The 15,671-nt window shown below is 39.3% G+C and overlaps 1 protein-coding gene across 1 annotated transcript; it reads right to left on the reverse strand.

The window, feature by feature from the left end:
* Nucleotides 1-9,053: 9,053 nt before the first annotated feature.
* On the reverse strand, nucleotides 9,054-13,212 carry LOC117289666 (UDP-glucuronosyltransferase 2C1-like). Its single transcript, XM_033770891.1, has 4 exons — nucleotides 12,168-13,212; nucleotides 11,661-11,880; nucleotides 10,824-11,043; nucleotides 9,054-9,989 (listed from the first exon to the last, which is right to left on the reverse strand). Exons 1-4 carry the CDS (start codon nucleotides 13,164-13,166, stop codon nucleotides 9,710-9,712), a joined length of 1,719 nt encoding a protein of 572 aa, XP_033626782.1. The 5' UTR covers nucleotides 13,167-13,212; the 3' UTR covers nucleotides 9,054-9,709.
* Nucleotides 13,213-15,671: the final 2,459 nt, after the last annotated feature.

Consider the following 15,671-nt stretch of genomic DNA (forward strand, 5'->3'; position numbering starts at 1 on the left):
ATGAAATTGTCGCAGACACTCAGATTATTTGTGATAAATATGTGTATCGTATAAAAGATATTTATACATATTCTTGTAAACAAAAGTCTTTTTGGGTAACAGGGTTTAGTAGGGGTTACTTGTAGGTAGACTTTTGGCTGTACTTTTGGCTCAACAAATAAATGACCATAAAAACTTACTAGGTAAAGACAAAGAGCATTGGAAAGCTGTTGATATTATGTAACATTGTTAGAAGAAAAAAAACCTTTGAAGTAGTGTACCTTTTCACCAAAAGATTTGAATTTGGAGCACACAATTCTATGCAACAAGGGTGTTTTTGTCTTTCATTATTTTCTTGCAACTTCAATGACCAATTGAGCCCAAATTTTAACAGGTTTGTTTTTATGCATATGTTGGGATACACCAAATGAGGCTACTGGTCTTTGACATATTACCTAAAGAATTCGCTGCCGTTATATTTATTGTGCGCACGGTACTTGCCTCTATACATGTAGTGATCTATTTCAGTTGTACGTCCATTTTGTTCACAAGAAATCCAAATGGTGAGATTCACACAACTCAATGTCTGTCAACGGTTTGAATTACCTCTTAATATCAAGCAATGTTGAGAAAATGTACTTAAGTTTGCCAAATTATACAAGCAAAAATATAAATTAATAATCTTTGCCCTACATTTAAAGCCAATCTTTGAAATGAGACCAAAAGTTTGGCATTCCTGCAGTACATAACCGTCACATACAAAGCTCATACCCATAAATAGTTTACTCTTATAACATGTTCTTGTGATAATTCACATATATTATAACTATATTCACACACAGGCTGCATTCTAAACATTTTACTAACATTTGTATTTATCATTTTTAAAGGGTTTGTACGAGGATGTTATTTAATCAGTTAATATTTATTTTGATATTAATATTTAACAGGGTAGTGGTAATTTTGTTTATTATTTGAATGTTATTTTGATTAATATTTCACAGGGTAGTGGTCGTTTTGTTTATTCATTTGATGTTTATTTTGATTAACAGGGTAGTGGTCATTTTGTTTTCTTATTAATTTCTCTTGGAAGCAAATAAGATATTGTGCTAAGTCATGTGCCAACTTTTTATATGGTATAGTAACAAACAGCTGGTAACTTTGTGGTACTTGTAGTTTTGAAGTTTTTCAATGTTTTCTCAAAGTTACTTTTGCCAAATAACAAGGTGATCCATCTTGTTGAGTAAACATTTAAACTCCACAAAATGGCTGACTGTGTAAGTTCACGCAAATAAAGAAGACCATGCAATTTTGAGGCATTTTTGTGTGGAACATCACTACTTTTAAAATATCTTTCAAACCAAATGCATTTCATAACAAATGGTATTAAAACGCTTTTCATAGATGAACTCGCCCGATCCAAGGCAACACGTCCCTTTAAAAATGGTATGTCATGATCAATGCAGACCTGTGGCTGTACTTGGAAGTGTGGACAAATCAAGTTTGTTTAACAATTTGTCACGGTAAAACAAAAATGTTCCCATAATCATTTACAAGTTTAGTCGTTGAAACATTTCATTATTGTAAGGGGCATGAAGTCATGTAGGACAATTTTTACTTGCAACTTTGAGGCAACCAACTGCCCTGCATGAAAAACGCATTTCGGTTGCACATGAGGTGTTATGTGAATATTGAAATGTGAATGGCTTTTGTTTGTGTGGAGATTGCCTGAAACTGGTTGCCTGTAAACTGCCTTGTGTAACATGGCCCTATAGTATGGTTCACTGCCAAATTTAAACATGGGACCAAACTGTTAATGTGGCTAAGTTTCTTCGTATTCTTCTTGAGACCGTAAAACCTCATCTAAAATGTCTTTCAAGTTTTGGTATAGACTCTGTGTAGGAACTAATGAAAGCAAATTGTTCACTCTATACTGCCCACAAATTATTAGTTTACTTTTAAACAAATTATAAAAAGAGATGTTAAATTTGCATCGGGGATAAAGAACATTAGTTTTGGTTTTTACCCATACACCGATGTGTGTTAGCGCTGTATTATTCAGTACTTTTCCTGAGTCCCGTGTAAAACTATCACAGGACTCAGGAAAGTACTGAGTATACAGTGCTAACACACATGTACATGTATGGGTAAAAACCAAAATTAATATAAATTATAAAAAGGTTAAAACCAAGCCCACTTTCACAAAAACATAATGTGTTTTTAAATTCATTTAATGCTTTTTCTGTTGAATTAAACACAAATTTTGCTTGAAAGTAATCAATTTAGAAGTTATAACTAATAATAAAAACTCAATTGTTTATTAATTCATTGTAAATTTATTGCTTATGTTCCAAGATTTCTGTTCAGTTGCGATTGATTTATCTTTAGTTCATGTTTAATGACACTTACTAAAACTTACTAGTAGCTAGAATTTTAATATTTAAATCATTTATTGGTGCTGAAGGATTTATTCTAACTGAAACATTTAAATACTATATTATACGAAAAAAACATTTATACAAGTAGATTTATTATATATAAAAAAAAATGTGGCATTTATACTCTGTATTCTGATTATTTGGGTTATCAAAGGATTAACGAGTTTGTTATAAACCATTTCATGTACTTTGCATGTTTAATAAAATTTATATTTGGACTTTTCTTACTATTTATTGTCTCTTTATTGCCCCATTCATTGCTTAGTTGTCTTAGTTGTCAAAGCAAAGAAATTGAGCCCCATCATCCGGTAAAATGGCATTTGATCAGTCAACCCTTATTATTATAATATTTTACACAGGTACACTACGTGCACATTCTAATGGAAAAGTTATTTATAGCACTAGGTGGGCTTTGTGAATAAATTACACTTTTTCTACGGGTAATGTGCACACCACGTATTGTGGGTCCAGCGCCTAAAATGTCGGGTATTAGTTTTATGCAGGTACAATGTGTGACCGTTGCACCGTAGTTTTTCAGTGAGACAAAATTGTGCACATCACACGCGTATTATTATTATTTTCAATTATTAACTTGTACCGTAGCGTACAACAAGTAAAGTACATTGTGCACACACACCACTATGGAAAAGTTGTTTTTACAAAACCCACACACACACGTTGTACCGTACAAGTGAGGACCTTTTTCTAAGGGGTGACGTGTGAACATTGTACAGTCGCACAGCGTCTAAAAAAAACCTTCATTTTATGGGTACACTCTGCTGCAGTCGCACAGTGTGGAAGGCGACCAAATTGTACACACCATAATGGAGAAGTTATGTATCCAAGCCACAACCTTTGTACCCGTACAAGTGTGGACCTTTTCTGCGGGGTGATGTGTGCACGTTGTATGGTCACTCAGTGCCTAACATAAATAACCCTCATTTTACGGGTACAGGGCACGAAACATGCAAACCGGTTAGGGAGACAAATTTGTGCACATCCTGAAGGAAAAGTTATTTTTCTCATTGTGGGGCTCTGTACCGTACATATGGTGACCTTTTTACGAGTAAATGTTTTGCACAACGCCTACAATAAATCAAATCACTCACCACCTAAAATATGTACCGTACAAGCGTGGACCTTCCAATAATAACCCTCATTACACGGGTACACAATGCAGCAGCTAACCGCCGTGTAGGGAAACATCTCAATGGAAAATATTTCTTATAAGAAATAAGCTTTGTACCGTATACAATAGATGACTTTTTTACGGGGTTATTTGTACGCGTTGTATCTGTCACTCAGCACCCAATAATAAACCCGCATTGTACGGGTACACTGTGAAGCTCGACTCGATGGTTGTTTGTTTGTTTGGGAGGCCAACAAAGTTGTTTTCACAATTCTCACTACTTGGAGCGTAGTATACAAGGGGACCTTGACGGGGGGGGGGGGGGGGGCACCATGTTTGGGGAGACAAATTATGTGCACATCCGAATGGAAAACCGTACAAGTGTGGACCTTTTTTGCGTATTAAAGATGCTATGTCAGATTTTTGGCCGATTTGACCCCAACATTTTTTGAAGGGGGCCGAGAAAGTTACAAGTTTTCATTTGAGCCATTCATTGCTCGAAAAAGTCCGTCAATTATTAGCAGCAGTGAAATAAAGTGCTCAAAATTAATTTTTGTCGGGATCCCGACAATATATCACGTGACCAATTCTTATAAGAAACGTTTTAAATTGTGATCATGGTTCCTGACCATTAAAAGTAAAAGTTAACCTTTTTTTCGTTAGAGCGGGTGTTTCCTCTTTGAAATACCATTCACTCAAAAATCTGACATAGAGCACCTTGTATTTTGTGTGTGCACATTGTATGGTCATTCAGCGCCTAAAATAACCACTAACATCCTAGTGTTGTGGGGGTTTTGCGTAAATCTGCGCTAACAAAAAGTGTGGACCCTTTTTTATATCAAGTTTATTATCCTTATTATTCGTGACTGTCTTTGTATGTATCTATCTATGGAGGACCAAAAACGAACTACGTAATTAACAAATTTTTGGATAGTAGAAAATGAGAATTTACTTTCAAGTTATACCATTTTTTCAAAATCTTCATTTTCTGCTTGCAGAAGTTTGGAATTTACTTTTTGCCGGTGACTTGCGGTCGAAAAGTTGACAACCCAAATTTCCAAATTTGCACTAGCAAAAATTGTGATTTTACTTTTTGGATCAAACCAAATTTCAAAATTTCTGCTTGCAGAACTTGTGATTTTACTTTTTGGACCAAACTAAATTTCCAAATTTCTACTTCTAGCAGAATTTTCGATTTTACTTCGGTCCTGGCAAAAAGTAAATTCAAAATTTCTGCTAGCAGAAAATGAAGATTTTGAAAAAATGGTTTTACTTGAAAGTAAGTTCTCATTTTTTACTACAAATTGCGTTGTCAACTTTTGGTCCTCCATATTTAAACCATTTTTTCAAAATCTTTATTTTCTGCTAGCAGAAATCTGGATTTTACTTTTTTAGACCAAACCAAATTTCAAAATTTCTACTAGCAGAAAATGAAGATTCTGTAAAAAAAAAAAATGGTATTACTTGAAATAAATTCTGGATACTGTAGCATGCACAACCTGTCATTGCATAGCCCTCTAAACTATATAAGGGTAATTGAACCCTTCAGCAAGCATCTTATAGGTTGATTTAGAGCTCGCATGAGAGACAACATAGGGCGCACCAACCAGCAACTTCTTTAGAATATAAATCACTACGTAGTCGTTATCTATGAAGGACGGAAAATGGCCTTCTGTTTTCTTTCCTGGCATCGGAATAGCAGAAAAGCAGATTTTATGTTTTCTATATGAGAAATTGTCTCCTTTTCTACGTTTCTGCTACCTGAAGAGCAGATTGAAAAGCAGGTTTTACTTTTTCTCCTAATGCTTGCGGACGAAAAGTGGTCATTTGCTTTTCTGCTACCAGAATAGTAGAAAAGCAGATTTAACGTTTTGTGAAAATGCAATTTTCTATTTCTCTGCTTTTCTGCCACCTGAAAAACAGATTTTACTCTGGCGGACGAAAAGTGGCCATTTGCTTTTCTGCTATCAGAATATTAGAAAAGCAGATTTAACGTTTTGTGAAAATGCAATTTTCTATTTCTTTGCTTTTCCGCCACCTGAAAAGCAGATTTTCATGGGCGGCCGAAAAGTGGCCATCTCCTTTTCTCCTTTCAGATACCGGAAAATCATAATTTACCTATAGGTGGCCGAAAAGTGGCCATTTGCTTTTTTCGTTCAAAGGACCGGCCGTGAATGTTTCAGTTTATTGAACAAGTCCAAACGAGTCACCTGTTATGGAGGACCAAAAACGGACTACGCAATTTACAAATTTTTGGATAGTAGAAAATGAGAATTTACTTTCAAGTTATACCATTTTACCTAGGCAGTAGGTTGCCGAAAAGTGGCCATTTGCTTTTTTCGTTCAAAGGACCGCCCGTGTCACCCGTTTCATTTGAAATAAACCACTCGGGAAACTGTATGACTGATATGGAGGACGGAAAGTGGACATCTGCTTTTCTGGTATCAGAAATGCAGAAAAGCAGATTTTATGGACCGTTGTTTCACATGAGGTTTTCTCCTTTTCTACTTTTCTGCTACCAGAAAAGCAGATTGAACGTTTTGTGAAAATGCATTTTCTACGTTTCTACTTTTCTGTTACCAGAAAAGCAGGGTTTACTCTGTCTCCTAATGCTTGCGGACGAAAAGTGGCCATTTGCATGTCTGCTACCAGAATAGTAGAAAAGCAGATTTTAACGTTTTGTGAAAATGCCATTTTCTATTTCTTTGCTTCTCTGCCACCTGAAAAGCAGATTTTACTCTGGCGGACGAAAAGTGTCCATTTGCTTTTCTGCTATCAGAATATTAGAAAAGCAGATTTAACGTTTTGTGAAAATGCAATTTTCTATTTCTCTGCTTTTCAGCCACCTGAAAAGCAGATTTTACTTGGGCGGCCGAAAAGTGGCCATCTCCTTTTCTCCTTTCAGATACCGGAAAATCATAACTTACCTATAGGTGCCCGTGAATGTTTTTAGTTTATTGAACAAGTCCAAACGTGTCACCTGTTATGGAGGACCAAAAACGGACTACGCAATTTACAAATTTTTGGATAGTAGAAAATGAAAATTTACTTCCAAGTTATACCATTTTTTCAAAATCTTCATTTTCTGCTTGCAGAAATTTGGAATTTACTTTTTGCCAGTGACTTGCGGTCGAAAAGTTGACAACCCAAATTTCCAAATTTGCACTAGCAGAAATTGTGATTTTTACTTTTTGGATCAAACCAAATTTCAAAATTTCTGCTTGCAGAATTTTGGATTTTACTTTTTGGACCAAACTTAATTTCAAAATTTCTACTTCTAGCAGAATTTTCGATTTTACTTCGGTCCTGGCAAAAAGTAAATTCAAAATTTCTGCTAGCAGAAAATGAAGATTTTGAAAAAATGGTTTTACTTGAAAGTGAGTTCTCATTTTTTACTATAAATTGCGTTGTCAACTTTTGGTCCTCCATATTTAAAACCATTTTCAAAATCTTTATTTTCTGCTAGCAGAAATCTGGATTTTACTTTTTTAGACCAAACCAAATTTCAAAATTTCTACTAGCAGAAAATGAAGATTTTGTGAAAAAAAAATGGTTTTACTTGAAATAAATTCTGTGGTGAATTTGATCAGTAGGCTTAATTTCACTGGTTCAGAGGTGCGCAAGAGTCCATTTAGGACGGCTTGATATTCGTCCTGCTTTAGTCTGAATTCAGAATGTTTTGCTCTTGGAAAAAAATCTGGGAAAAAATGTGACTAAATAGCCTGAAATGTATATTAAAGCCTACACCATGCAATGTGCACGGTGTAGGTCAGCCCTTTTTATACAATAATAATTCCAACTTTTTTCCAAGGACCAGATATCATATCTGGTTTTAATTAAAACCCTACCGGCCTACATTTCGCAATATAGTCACTTGAGATATTAACCCCTAAGAAGCAACCCCACAGTCTTCCGGGGTATGTTGTATTTCACCATTCCAGGGGCGGAACAATGAATATTTTCACGGTTGTGATCAGGTCCGTCAAACAAATTCTTGTTATGCACGACAGACCGTAAGGCTCATATGTGAACAAGTCAATGGGAAATGAGACAGCGGACCAGTATATGTTGGAAAAAATCCAGCGGTGAAACGACCTTGACCTGACCACTCAAACTTTACACTATGTTTCTCAAGTGTCTTTTGGAAGTCAGGGAAAATGGGATTTTTGCTAAATTTTTAAACAGACTAACTAAAAAACGATTAATTAGCCAGTCGCTAACTGGCAGGTAAACGCACATAAACAGCAGCAGTTCATAATAACGCAAGGGAACACATAATTGGAGAAATTTCCTGGACATTTATTGCACATGTATTTCATATTAAGTTTAACGCATTGATCTGGAATCAGAAAGCCTCGAAAGACAGCCATTTAGTCGCTCGTCGTCTGCTGCCACATCTCTCAGTGGATTGTTCTCAAAAGCCACGTTTCAAAAACTGATTTCATACATTTCTTTGAAAAGACAGGATGCGTATACACTTAGATATGAATTGTTCTTGTTTAGGCGTTTACATGACCTTAATAGATCTTTATCACGGAGCAGCCATATTGGATTTCTCGCATTGATATAATTAATGTTACCAAACCGAGACTGAAAGAACAAACTAGTCTGGTTCCTAATTGCAAGATGATTATTAGCATGCAATATTGCTATTCGATACGAGGAACATGACCAAGATGGAGGTAGCATGATAAATGTCTATTGACCTTAATCTTCCGTCCTGATTTGCACCGATCCTGCGAGTCAACAGGCAAGATGGATTGGTGATACCAAGCATAAACGTCCACTGTATAAATTCTTCATGGGGTGATTGATCAGGCAGGCTTCCGGTCGTCGCTCGTACCGCGAAGCAACATCTGTTTTGCCGTTGAATTTTTATAAGGGGAATGGAAAACATGAAATTCAATTGCTCACATTGACCAAAATATTTGTCTACATGTACCTCCTACACAAAATTTATGCAGAATCTAAATTTGTCATAAGTTTTTAAATCACCACGAAACTACCTCTAGAATTAACAAAGTGATTCATTTTTATTAAATAGAGCACACCTGAATCCCCACCACCACCACCACCACAACTTATTGTACCCCGCACTTATAACGTCACTTTTGCTTAAAATACCCGGCTGTCAGACAACATGCCACCCTCTATATCTATGACAAAACCACCAACCTGATCACTGCGCCATGGACGCGCCAAAGTGCCCTGAGTAGTATAATAGTCCCGGTGTGGCGGTTTCAACTTTCTGCTGTGTTCAGTTTTCCGAATGACCAAATACGGTAGCATTACGTCATGCGATGCCTGCGCACAGCAAGCGAAAGTAGTCCAATTTAAGTGCCGTATTGAGTCATCCGTTACCCTCCGGTAGCTGTCATGGCGGCGTCCACGAGTCGAGTACAACTAGCGGCAAACGCGTGGATCGTATGAGTTGTTTTTTACGCAAGCAGAGTGTGACCTGCCTGAAGTTGTACCCATGAATACATGTAAAGATGGGGCAAGAGATTATGTGACTACACAGAAAATAATCGTAATATAAACAATGTGGGGTCACTGTTGAGAGAACTCGATGCTCGCCAGGGTACTTGCGGAGGTATCTGACAAGTCACCCGGAAAACTGAACACGCCGGAAAGCTAAAACAGTTCGAACAACGTGCTGATCTGACCGACTACGTCACCCGGAAAACTGAACACGGCGGAAGACTGAAACCGCCACACCGGGTTAACATACAATTTGGACGTGTAAGGGTGCGTTAGTAAACAAATAAATACTTCTTCTGAGATTTGGGTACATTAGCTTCTTTTTAAAGCATTAGCGCGGATAGCCCTGTGTAGGACTCTTCCTTTGTGCTGTACACAGGCGAGATTTAGCTGCACGTTACGCGAGCAAATACGTGAACGTGAACGTCAACAAAATTGATTGTTTCTGGGAGACGTCGTCACTTTGGGCTTATCCCACTTTGGGATTTTAACGACACAATTTGTTGACGTTCATGTTCACGTTCACGCGCAACGTGCGGCTAAACCTCCCCAATCCGAAAGGCCGCCAGGGCTATAGTGCGGAATGCTTTTACCAACTCGAGGCCATTGTTTAGATTTCGAGCTAAAATTGTCACAAAAAGGACCGACGTCGACATTATACTTTCTCTAAATGAGCCTCTTTTTAGAACGTCTTCATCTTCACTTGGGCAGAATTCGTACATCGGCGACACAATAAACGGCATGCACACCCCAAAGTGAGAACCACTACAATGATGATGGACGCAGCGACGGCTATGACATCCAGTAGGTAATACTGGACCGTAGTAAGTTGACCTGCTTTGGATCGGAAGTAGTCACCCCCGTGAAGCATCACGTGTTCTACCCAGTGGGCGGCAACGTGGAGTTGTGGGGCCGCGTTGTGTTTCATGATGGCCGACATAAGTTTGGCGTTGGCGGCGTAACTGAAAGGTAATAAGACGGGAAAAGGTGCGGCTTGTGTAAAACGTCAAAATACAGAACAATATATCGGGACCACTCTGTTGCAATGCCTCTTGCGAACATTTCAAGAAATCACTCTAAAAAGGTTTCGTTTGAAAAGTCATAGAAAAATATATTCGGATCGCTGTGTTCCAATGCCAGAGTCTGAATCAGCTTGACTGTACCCCAAAATGAGTCAGACCCCTCGAGCAGGGTTCTTTTCTGACCCAAAAGTGCTAAGAGTTTGTTTTTCATGCATTTCAACTCCTTTCTTAAACCCAAAATACATCGCCTATTTCTGTCAGGCTACACCTATTACTATAGGTTTTCTCGGTCAGTTTCGGAAAATGAGCAGCCAATTTAACCTCCAAGCTATTCTATTTCGCGCGAAATCGAATGCAACTGAAAAGGGTCACTCAATTTCGTTTTATGATTATTCAAATGTAATGTTGCGTCATTCGACTTAACAAAATAGTCATTCAATTTAACAATTCATCAAAGCAGCATTCAAATTCGCAGACGCTTCTTGAGGCGTGTGTGTCACAAAAAAGAATGACGATACACTAAATTGAACAGAGTGCTGTAGGAATTTGACTCAACTCAAAACGAAATTGAATGGCCGAATTCTGAATTTGAAAGGCAGTAACAACTGGAGAGGCAAAAAAGCTTTAATTCGAACGCATGAAAATGAAATTGACTGCTCATTTGCCGAATTTGACCGAGTAAACCTATATTAACAAAAAGTATGAAATAATATATCAGCTGATTTGCCTGTAGTCACAAAATGTAGGCTACTTTATAAAGTTACCCAGATATACCTGTCATTGCTCAAGATGCGGACGGCTGTTTCATAGATCATGTCCTCCGTAAAGTCTGCCATACTGATAATCTCTGTCATTCCTCGTTTTTTAAGGCGCGTTGCACAGTCACTGTGCTCACCAAACAGTGGTATGGCCACAACAGGGACTCCGTGGTACATGGTTTCTATCATACCATTGATGCCACCGTGGTAAATCAACAGCTTGGTTTTGGGATGACCTGGAAGTCAAAATATTAAATGAGAGTGACCCTTTTCCACTGCTTGTTCATACTCACACGTGAGATGCTCATACTCACACGTGAGATGTTCATACGCACACGTGAGATGTTCATACTTACACGTGAGATGTTCATACTCACACAGGATATGTTCATACTCACGCGTGAGATTTTCATACTCACACGTGATATTTTCATACTCACACGTGAGATGTTCCAAATACTCACGCGTGAGATGTTCATACGCACACGTGAGATGTTCATACTCACACTCGAGATGTTCATATACTCACACGTGAGATGTTCTGAATACTCACACGTGAGATGTTTAAACGCACACGTGAGATGTTCATACTCACACGTGAGGTGTCAAAATTCAAGAAAGAATATTGAAAGGAGGCCTTTTGCACAGAAAGGAACAAAATAATTTTGATAAGAGCATAGAGCAACTTCCCCATCCCACTCCCACTGGAAATTACGTTCGGTAGAGGCGGATGCCAGACAAGCGTAAGATGAAATGTTTATTACAACCCATGTCAAACAAAATCTTCACATAGGGCGTTCCCTAAATCTGCTACCAGCTTGCGTAATTCTATTCATACCCACGATGAACTCACCAAGAACGTCATTCTGTGGTAGCCACTTTACAACCTTGGTGTTGCTACCGAGACTCTTGGGCGGCTGACCGTGAATTCTCCAGAGTACTCGCTGGGGAAGTCGCGCCATTGCCCTGGCGACGATATTTGTCTGACTCTCGCTCATGACCTCAACCACGGAACCCAAAGAGAAAATAACAACACCGGCATCTCCAGATCCCTCGAAGAATTCCTCCAAATCCTGTAAAATGATATTATAAAAAAGGAATTTGCTTGAGACGTTGCTCTATTGTAACAACTCAATCTATATACCGTAAATTAAATATAAAGCAAAGTTTGCATGTGCCGGGTCGTCATCAGAATAATCATGGATACTCACTTTTTTGTGGGCATTGGTCACTGTGCGTTGTTCATTAGGTGCGCACTTTAGGCGACGAGGCGTTTACACATTAACCTAATGACCACGAAAATGGTGAGCGTGGTACAGTCGCCGTGTGTGACGTGCGTGCAAGGGGTCAATGTACTTACCTGATCCAGAGGTTTAGATTCGTCTGCTGATAAGCCTCCCACCATGATCGTGTTAGGCATTATCGGTCTCGCGTATTCCATCGCAAAATGCGTATTAGAAATCCATACCTCCGCAGCACGTATGATGTCTGGCATAGTCAAATCCGGCCGGATGTTGTACTTGATCCGGAGCTCCTCGTACGGCTGGAACGTGAAGTGATCCACAACTGCAGACATCACGAACCACGTGACGGTATTCCGAAACCTCTCCATGAACGCCATGGAATCTCCGGAGGGACTCATTGCCATAGGGATGTAGGCGGGGTTGGAGGGGACGTCAAACCAGCGATCGTGGAAGCCATTTACAATTGGCGTCGCTGTGATGATCGCGTACCGCAGGGACAACTTCTGGGCGACAAGGGCCATACAAGGATTGATGATGTCAAAGGTCATGAGGTCAAAGTTGAGACCTCGAAGTCTGTACATGGTCTCATCGTCACCGAGGAGGGCGTTGCACTCGTGAGCTAGATACTTGGACATGGGTTTTGTTGGTTTCAACTGTTCCTGCCTCTCCTCTTCGGTCTGTTCGGACTTGCCACCAAAAATTAGCCGCATCAGGGTCTTGGAGTAGTCGGTAGTCTTCTGATACGTACCGTTTAGCGCCTCCAAACCAAACCGATGTGTCATGTTGCGTATTTCCCCATACGTGTACGGGGAGTTATAGACCTGGAACTTAAACCACTCGGTGTCGCTGCTGTTCAAACGGTGGCTATATGAACTACTGAGAAGGAAAGTGACGTCGTTTCCCCTCCGTACTAACTCCCGACCTATCTTGGAGCTGAACAAGTAATGGGTGGTGTCTACACCGGCAGACATGAGAATCTTCCCGGCCTGGACGTACTGTATCAGACAAATCCACAGGAGGATGGCAGTAAATACTGCACGGGCCATGTTTACTATTCGGAATCCAATTGAGCAATGGCAAACTCTCTGGATACTGTAGTATGCACAACCTTTCATGTCAAAGCCCTCCAAATTTTATAATATATAAGGGCAATTGAACCCTTCAGCAAGCATCTTTATGGTTGATGTAGAGCTCGCATGAGAGACAACATAGGGCGCACCAACCAGCAACTTCTTTAGAATATAAATCACTACGTAGTCGTAATCTATGGAGGACGGAAAGTGGCCTTCTGCTTTCCTGGTATCGGAATAGCAGAAAAGCAGATTTTATGTTTTTTATATGAGAAATGTTCTCCTTTTCTACGTTTCTGCTACCTGAAAAGCAGATTGAACGTTTTGTGAAATTGCATTTTCTACGTTGCTACTGTTCTGTTACCAGAAAAGCAGGTTTTACTTTTTCTCCTAATGCTTGCGGACGAAAAGTGGTCATTTGCTTTTCTGCTACCAGAATAGTAGAAGCAGATTTAACGTTTTGTGAAAATGCAATTTTCTATTTCTCTGCTTTTCTGCCACCTGAAAAACAGATTTTACTCTGGCGGCCGAAACTGTGGTCATTTGCTTTCCTGCTACAAGAATAGTAGAAAAGCAGAACGTTTTGTGAAAATGCAGTTTTCTATTTCTCTGCTTTTCAGCCACCTGAAAAGCAGAGAAATGGCCATCTCCTTTTCTTCTTTCAGATACCGACCGGAAAATCATATTTTACCTAGGCAGTAGGTGGCCGAAAAGTGGCCATTCGCTTTTTCGCTTTCAAAGGACGGCCAGTGAACGTGAACCATAAAATGCGCACAATGCACGACGCCGAACTGTGTTTGTGTTTGTGTTGGGGAACCAATCACGTCAGTCAGTCGATACTGGAAGAAGTATGGCCTACTTTTGTGATGACCGCGCAGGCGGCGCGGCATCTCAAAGGAAATACTCTGGCGGAGGTTTCACGGCTACCATCCAAAATAGACTTCAAGGATTCTTTCCTTACAAAAAACACGGTCAGTCATACAGTTTCCCGAGTCAAATGAAACAGGTGACACGTTTGGACTTGTTCAATAAACTGAAACATTCACGGGTGGTCCTTCGAACGAAAAAAGCAAATGGCCACTTTTCGGCCACCTACTGCCTAGGTAAAATGTGATTTTCCGGTATCTGAAAGGAGAAAAGGAGATGGCCACTTTTCGGCCGCCCGAGTAAAATCTGCTTTTCAGGTGGCGGAAAAGCAGAGAAATAGCAAATTGCATTTTCACAAAACGTTAAATCTGCTTTTCTACTATTCTGGTAGCAGACATGCAAATGGCCACTTTTCGTCCGCAAGCATTAGGAGAAAAGGTAAAACCTGCTTTTCTGGTAACAGAAAAGTAGAAACGTAGAAAATGCATTTTCACAAAACGTTCAATCTGCTTTTCTGGTAGCAGAAAAGTAGAAAAGGAGAAAAATTCATGTAAAGCAACCATTAAATCTGCTTTTCTGCATTTCTGATACCAGAAAAGCAGATGTCCACTTTCCGTCCTCCATACGTAATCACCTAAACCAGAACGTGAATCCGTTGTTGGCATTGGCCTCGAGGGTTGTCGGTAGGACCTTGACTTCATCGTCAATGGAGAATTTCAAACGCTATCCTAGCAGCGGCACATTTCCTTTCCTTCAGTTTAAAGGCAGTGCACACTATTGGTAACTGCTCAGAATAATTATCAGCGTAAAACATTACTCGGTTAATACGAGTAATGGGGAGCTGTTGATAGTATAAAACATTGTGAGAAACGGCTCCCTCTGAAGTGTTGCGTAGTATCGAAATAGAAGTAATTGTCCACGATTCGAGTTTGAGACCTCGCACTTCTTGCACTTCTCATAAATAAAACATGCCGGCATTAAGTTTTGCGCAATTAATATAACAGATATGACGTATCTCACGTGATGAGAAGATACAACATCTTGCTTGGAATGTTTCTAGGCATACGTCATATATTATGGTAAACTTCATGGAAGATGTATGCTGTTCCTCACCACACATCCAACCCCACACACCGTTAACCCCCCCCCCCCCCCCCACCACCACTCATCCAACGCCCCTTCCTATCTTTTCAGTCAAATTTTTCGTTCAAAACAAAACAAAACACGCCTCCAATGGTTTCAGAATAGCCTGTTCCATAAAAGTGCTCTTCATTTTTCAATGATTGCATCTAAACCATTACATTATATCTGAAACGATGTTGTTTGGTGCACCCATGTCCTGGGCAGAAAAAAAAGAAATATCTTATTATAAAGCTGTTTTTGTTTTTAGTCGTCAACAGTTTAATTAAGTTCGGTCTGAAATATCACTTTTTATAATTGCCTACGTCAGTACCAGTAAATAATTCCTGTATAGCAAATATTCATGTATTCCAGCACTAAATCCATACCCATACATCATACCACAGGCAAACAAATTCCCACACGAACCATACTTCCTCTACCGATAAAATCATGCCTGGATGATTATTATTGAGCTTTGATAATGTCGACTTCCACCTTGATGAAGTCTGAAATCCAGAAGTGAGGGTAAAGCAAACATTGTCAGTCGTGTTTTGTAGATTT

The sequence above is a fragment of the Asterias rubens genome, chromosome 4 (assembly GCF_902459465.1).
Source record: "Asterias rubens chromosome 4, eAstRub1.3, whole genome shotgun sequence".
In the NCBI taxonomy this organism is placed as follows: Eukaryota; Metazoa; Echinodermata; class Asteroidea; order Forcipulatida; family Asteriidae; genus Asterias; species Asterias rubens.

Excerpts from the sequence above, each read along its gene's own strand:
- LOC117289666 (XM_033770891.1), bottom strand. The coding sequence starts at position 13,166 with ATGAAAGGTTGTGCATACTACAGTATCCAGAGAGTTTGCCATTGCTCA. Across the intron at positions 11,044-11,660 it reads ACCACAGAATGACGTTCTTG|GTCATCCCAAAACCAAGCTG; the intron begins GTGAGTTCATCG and ends TTTGACTTCCAG. Across the intron at positions 9,990-10,823 it reads CGCATCTTGAGCAATGACAG|TTACGCCGCCAACGCCAAAC; the intron begins GTATATCTGGGT and ends ATTACCTTTCAG.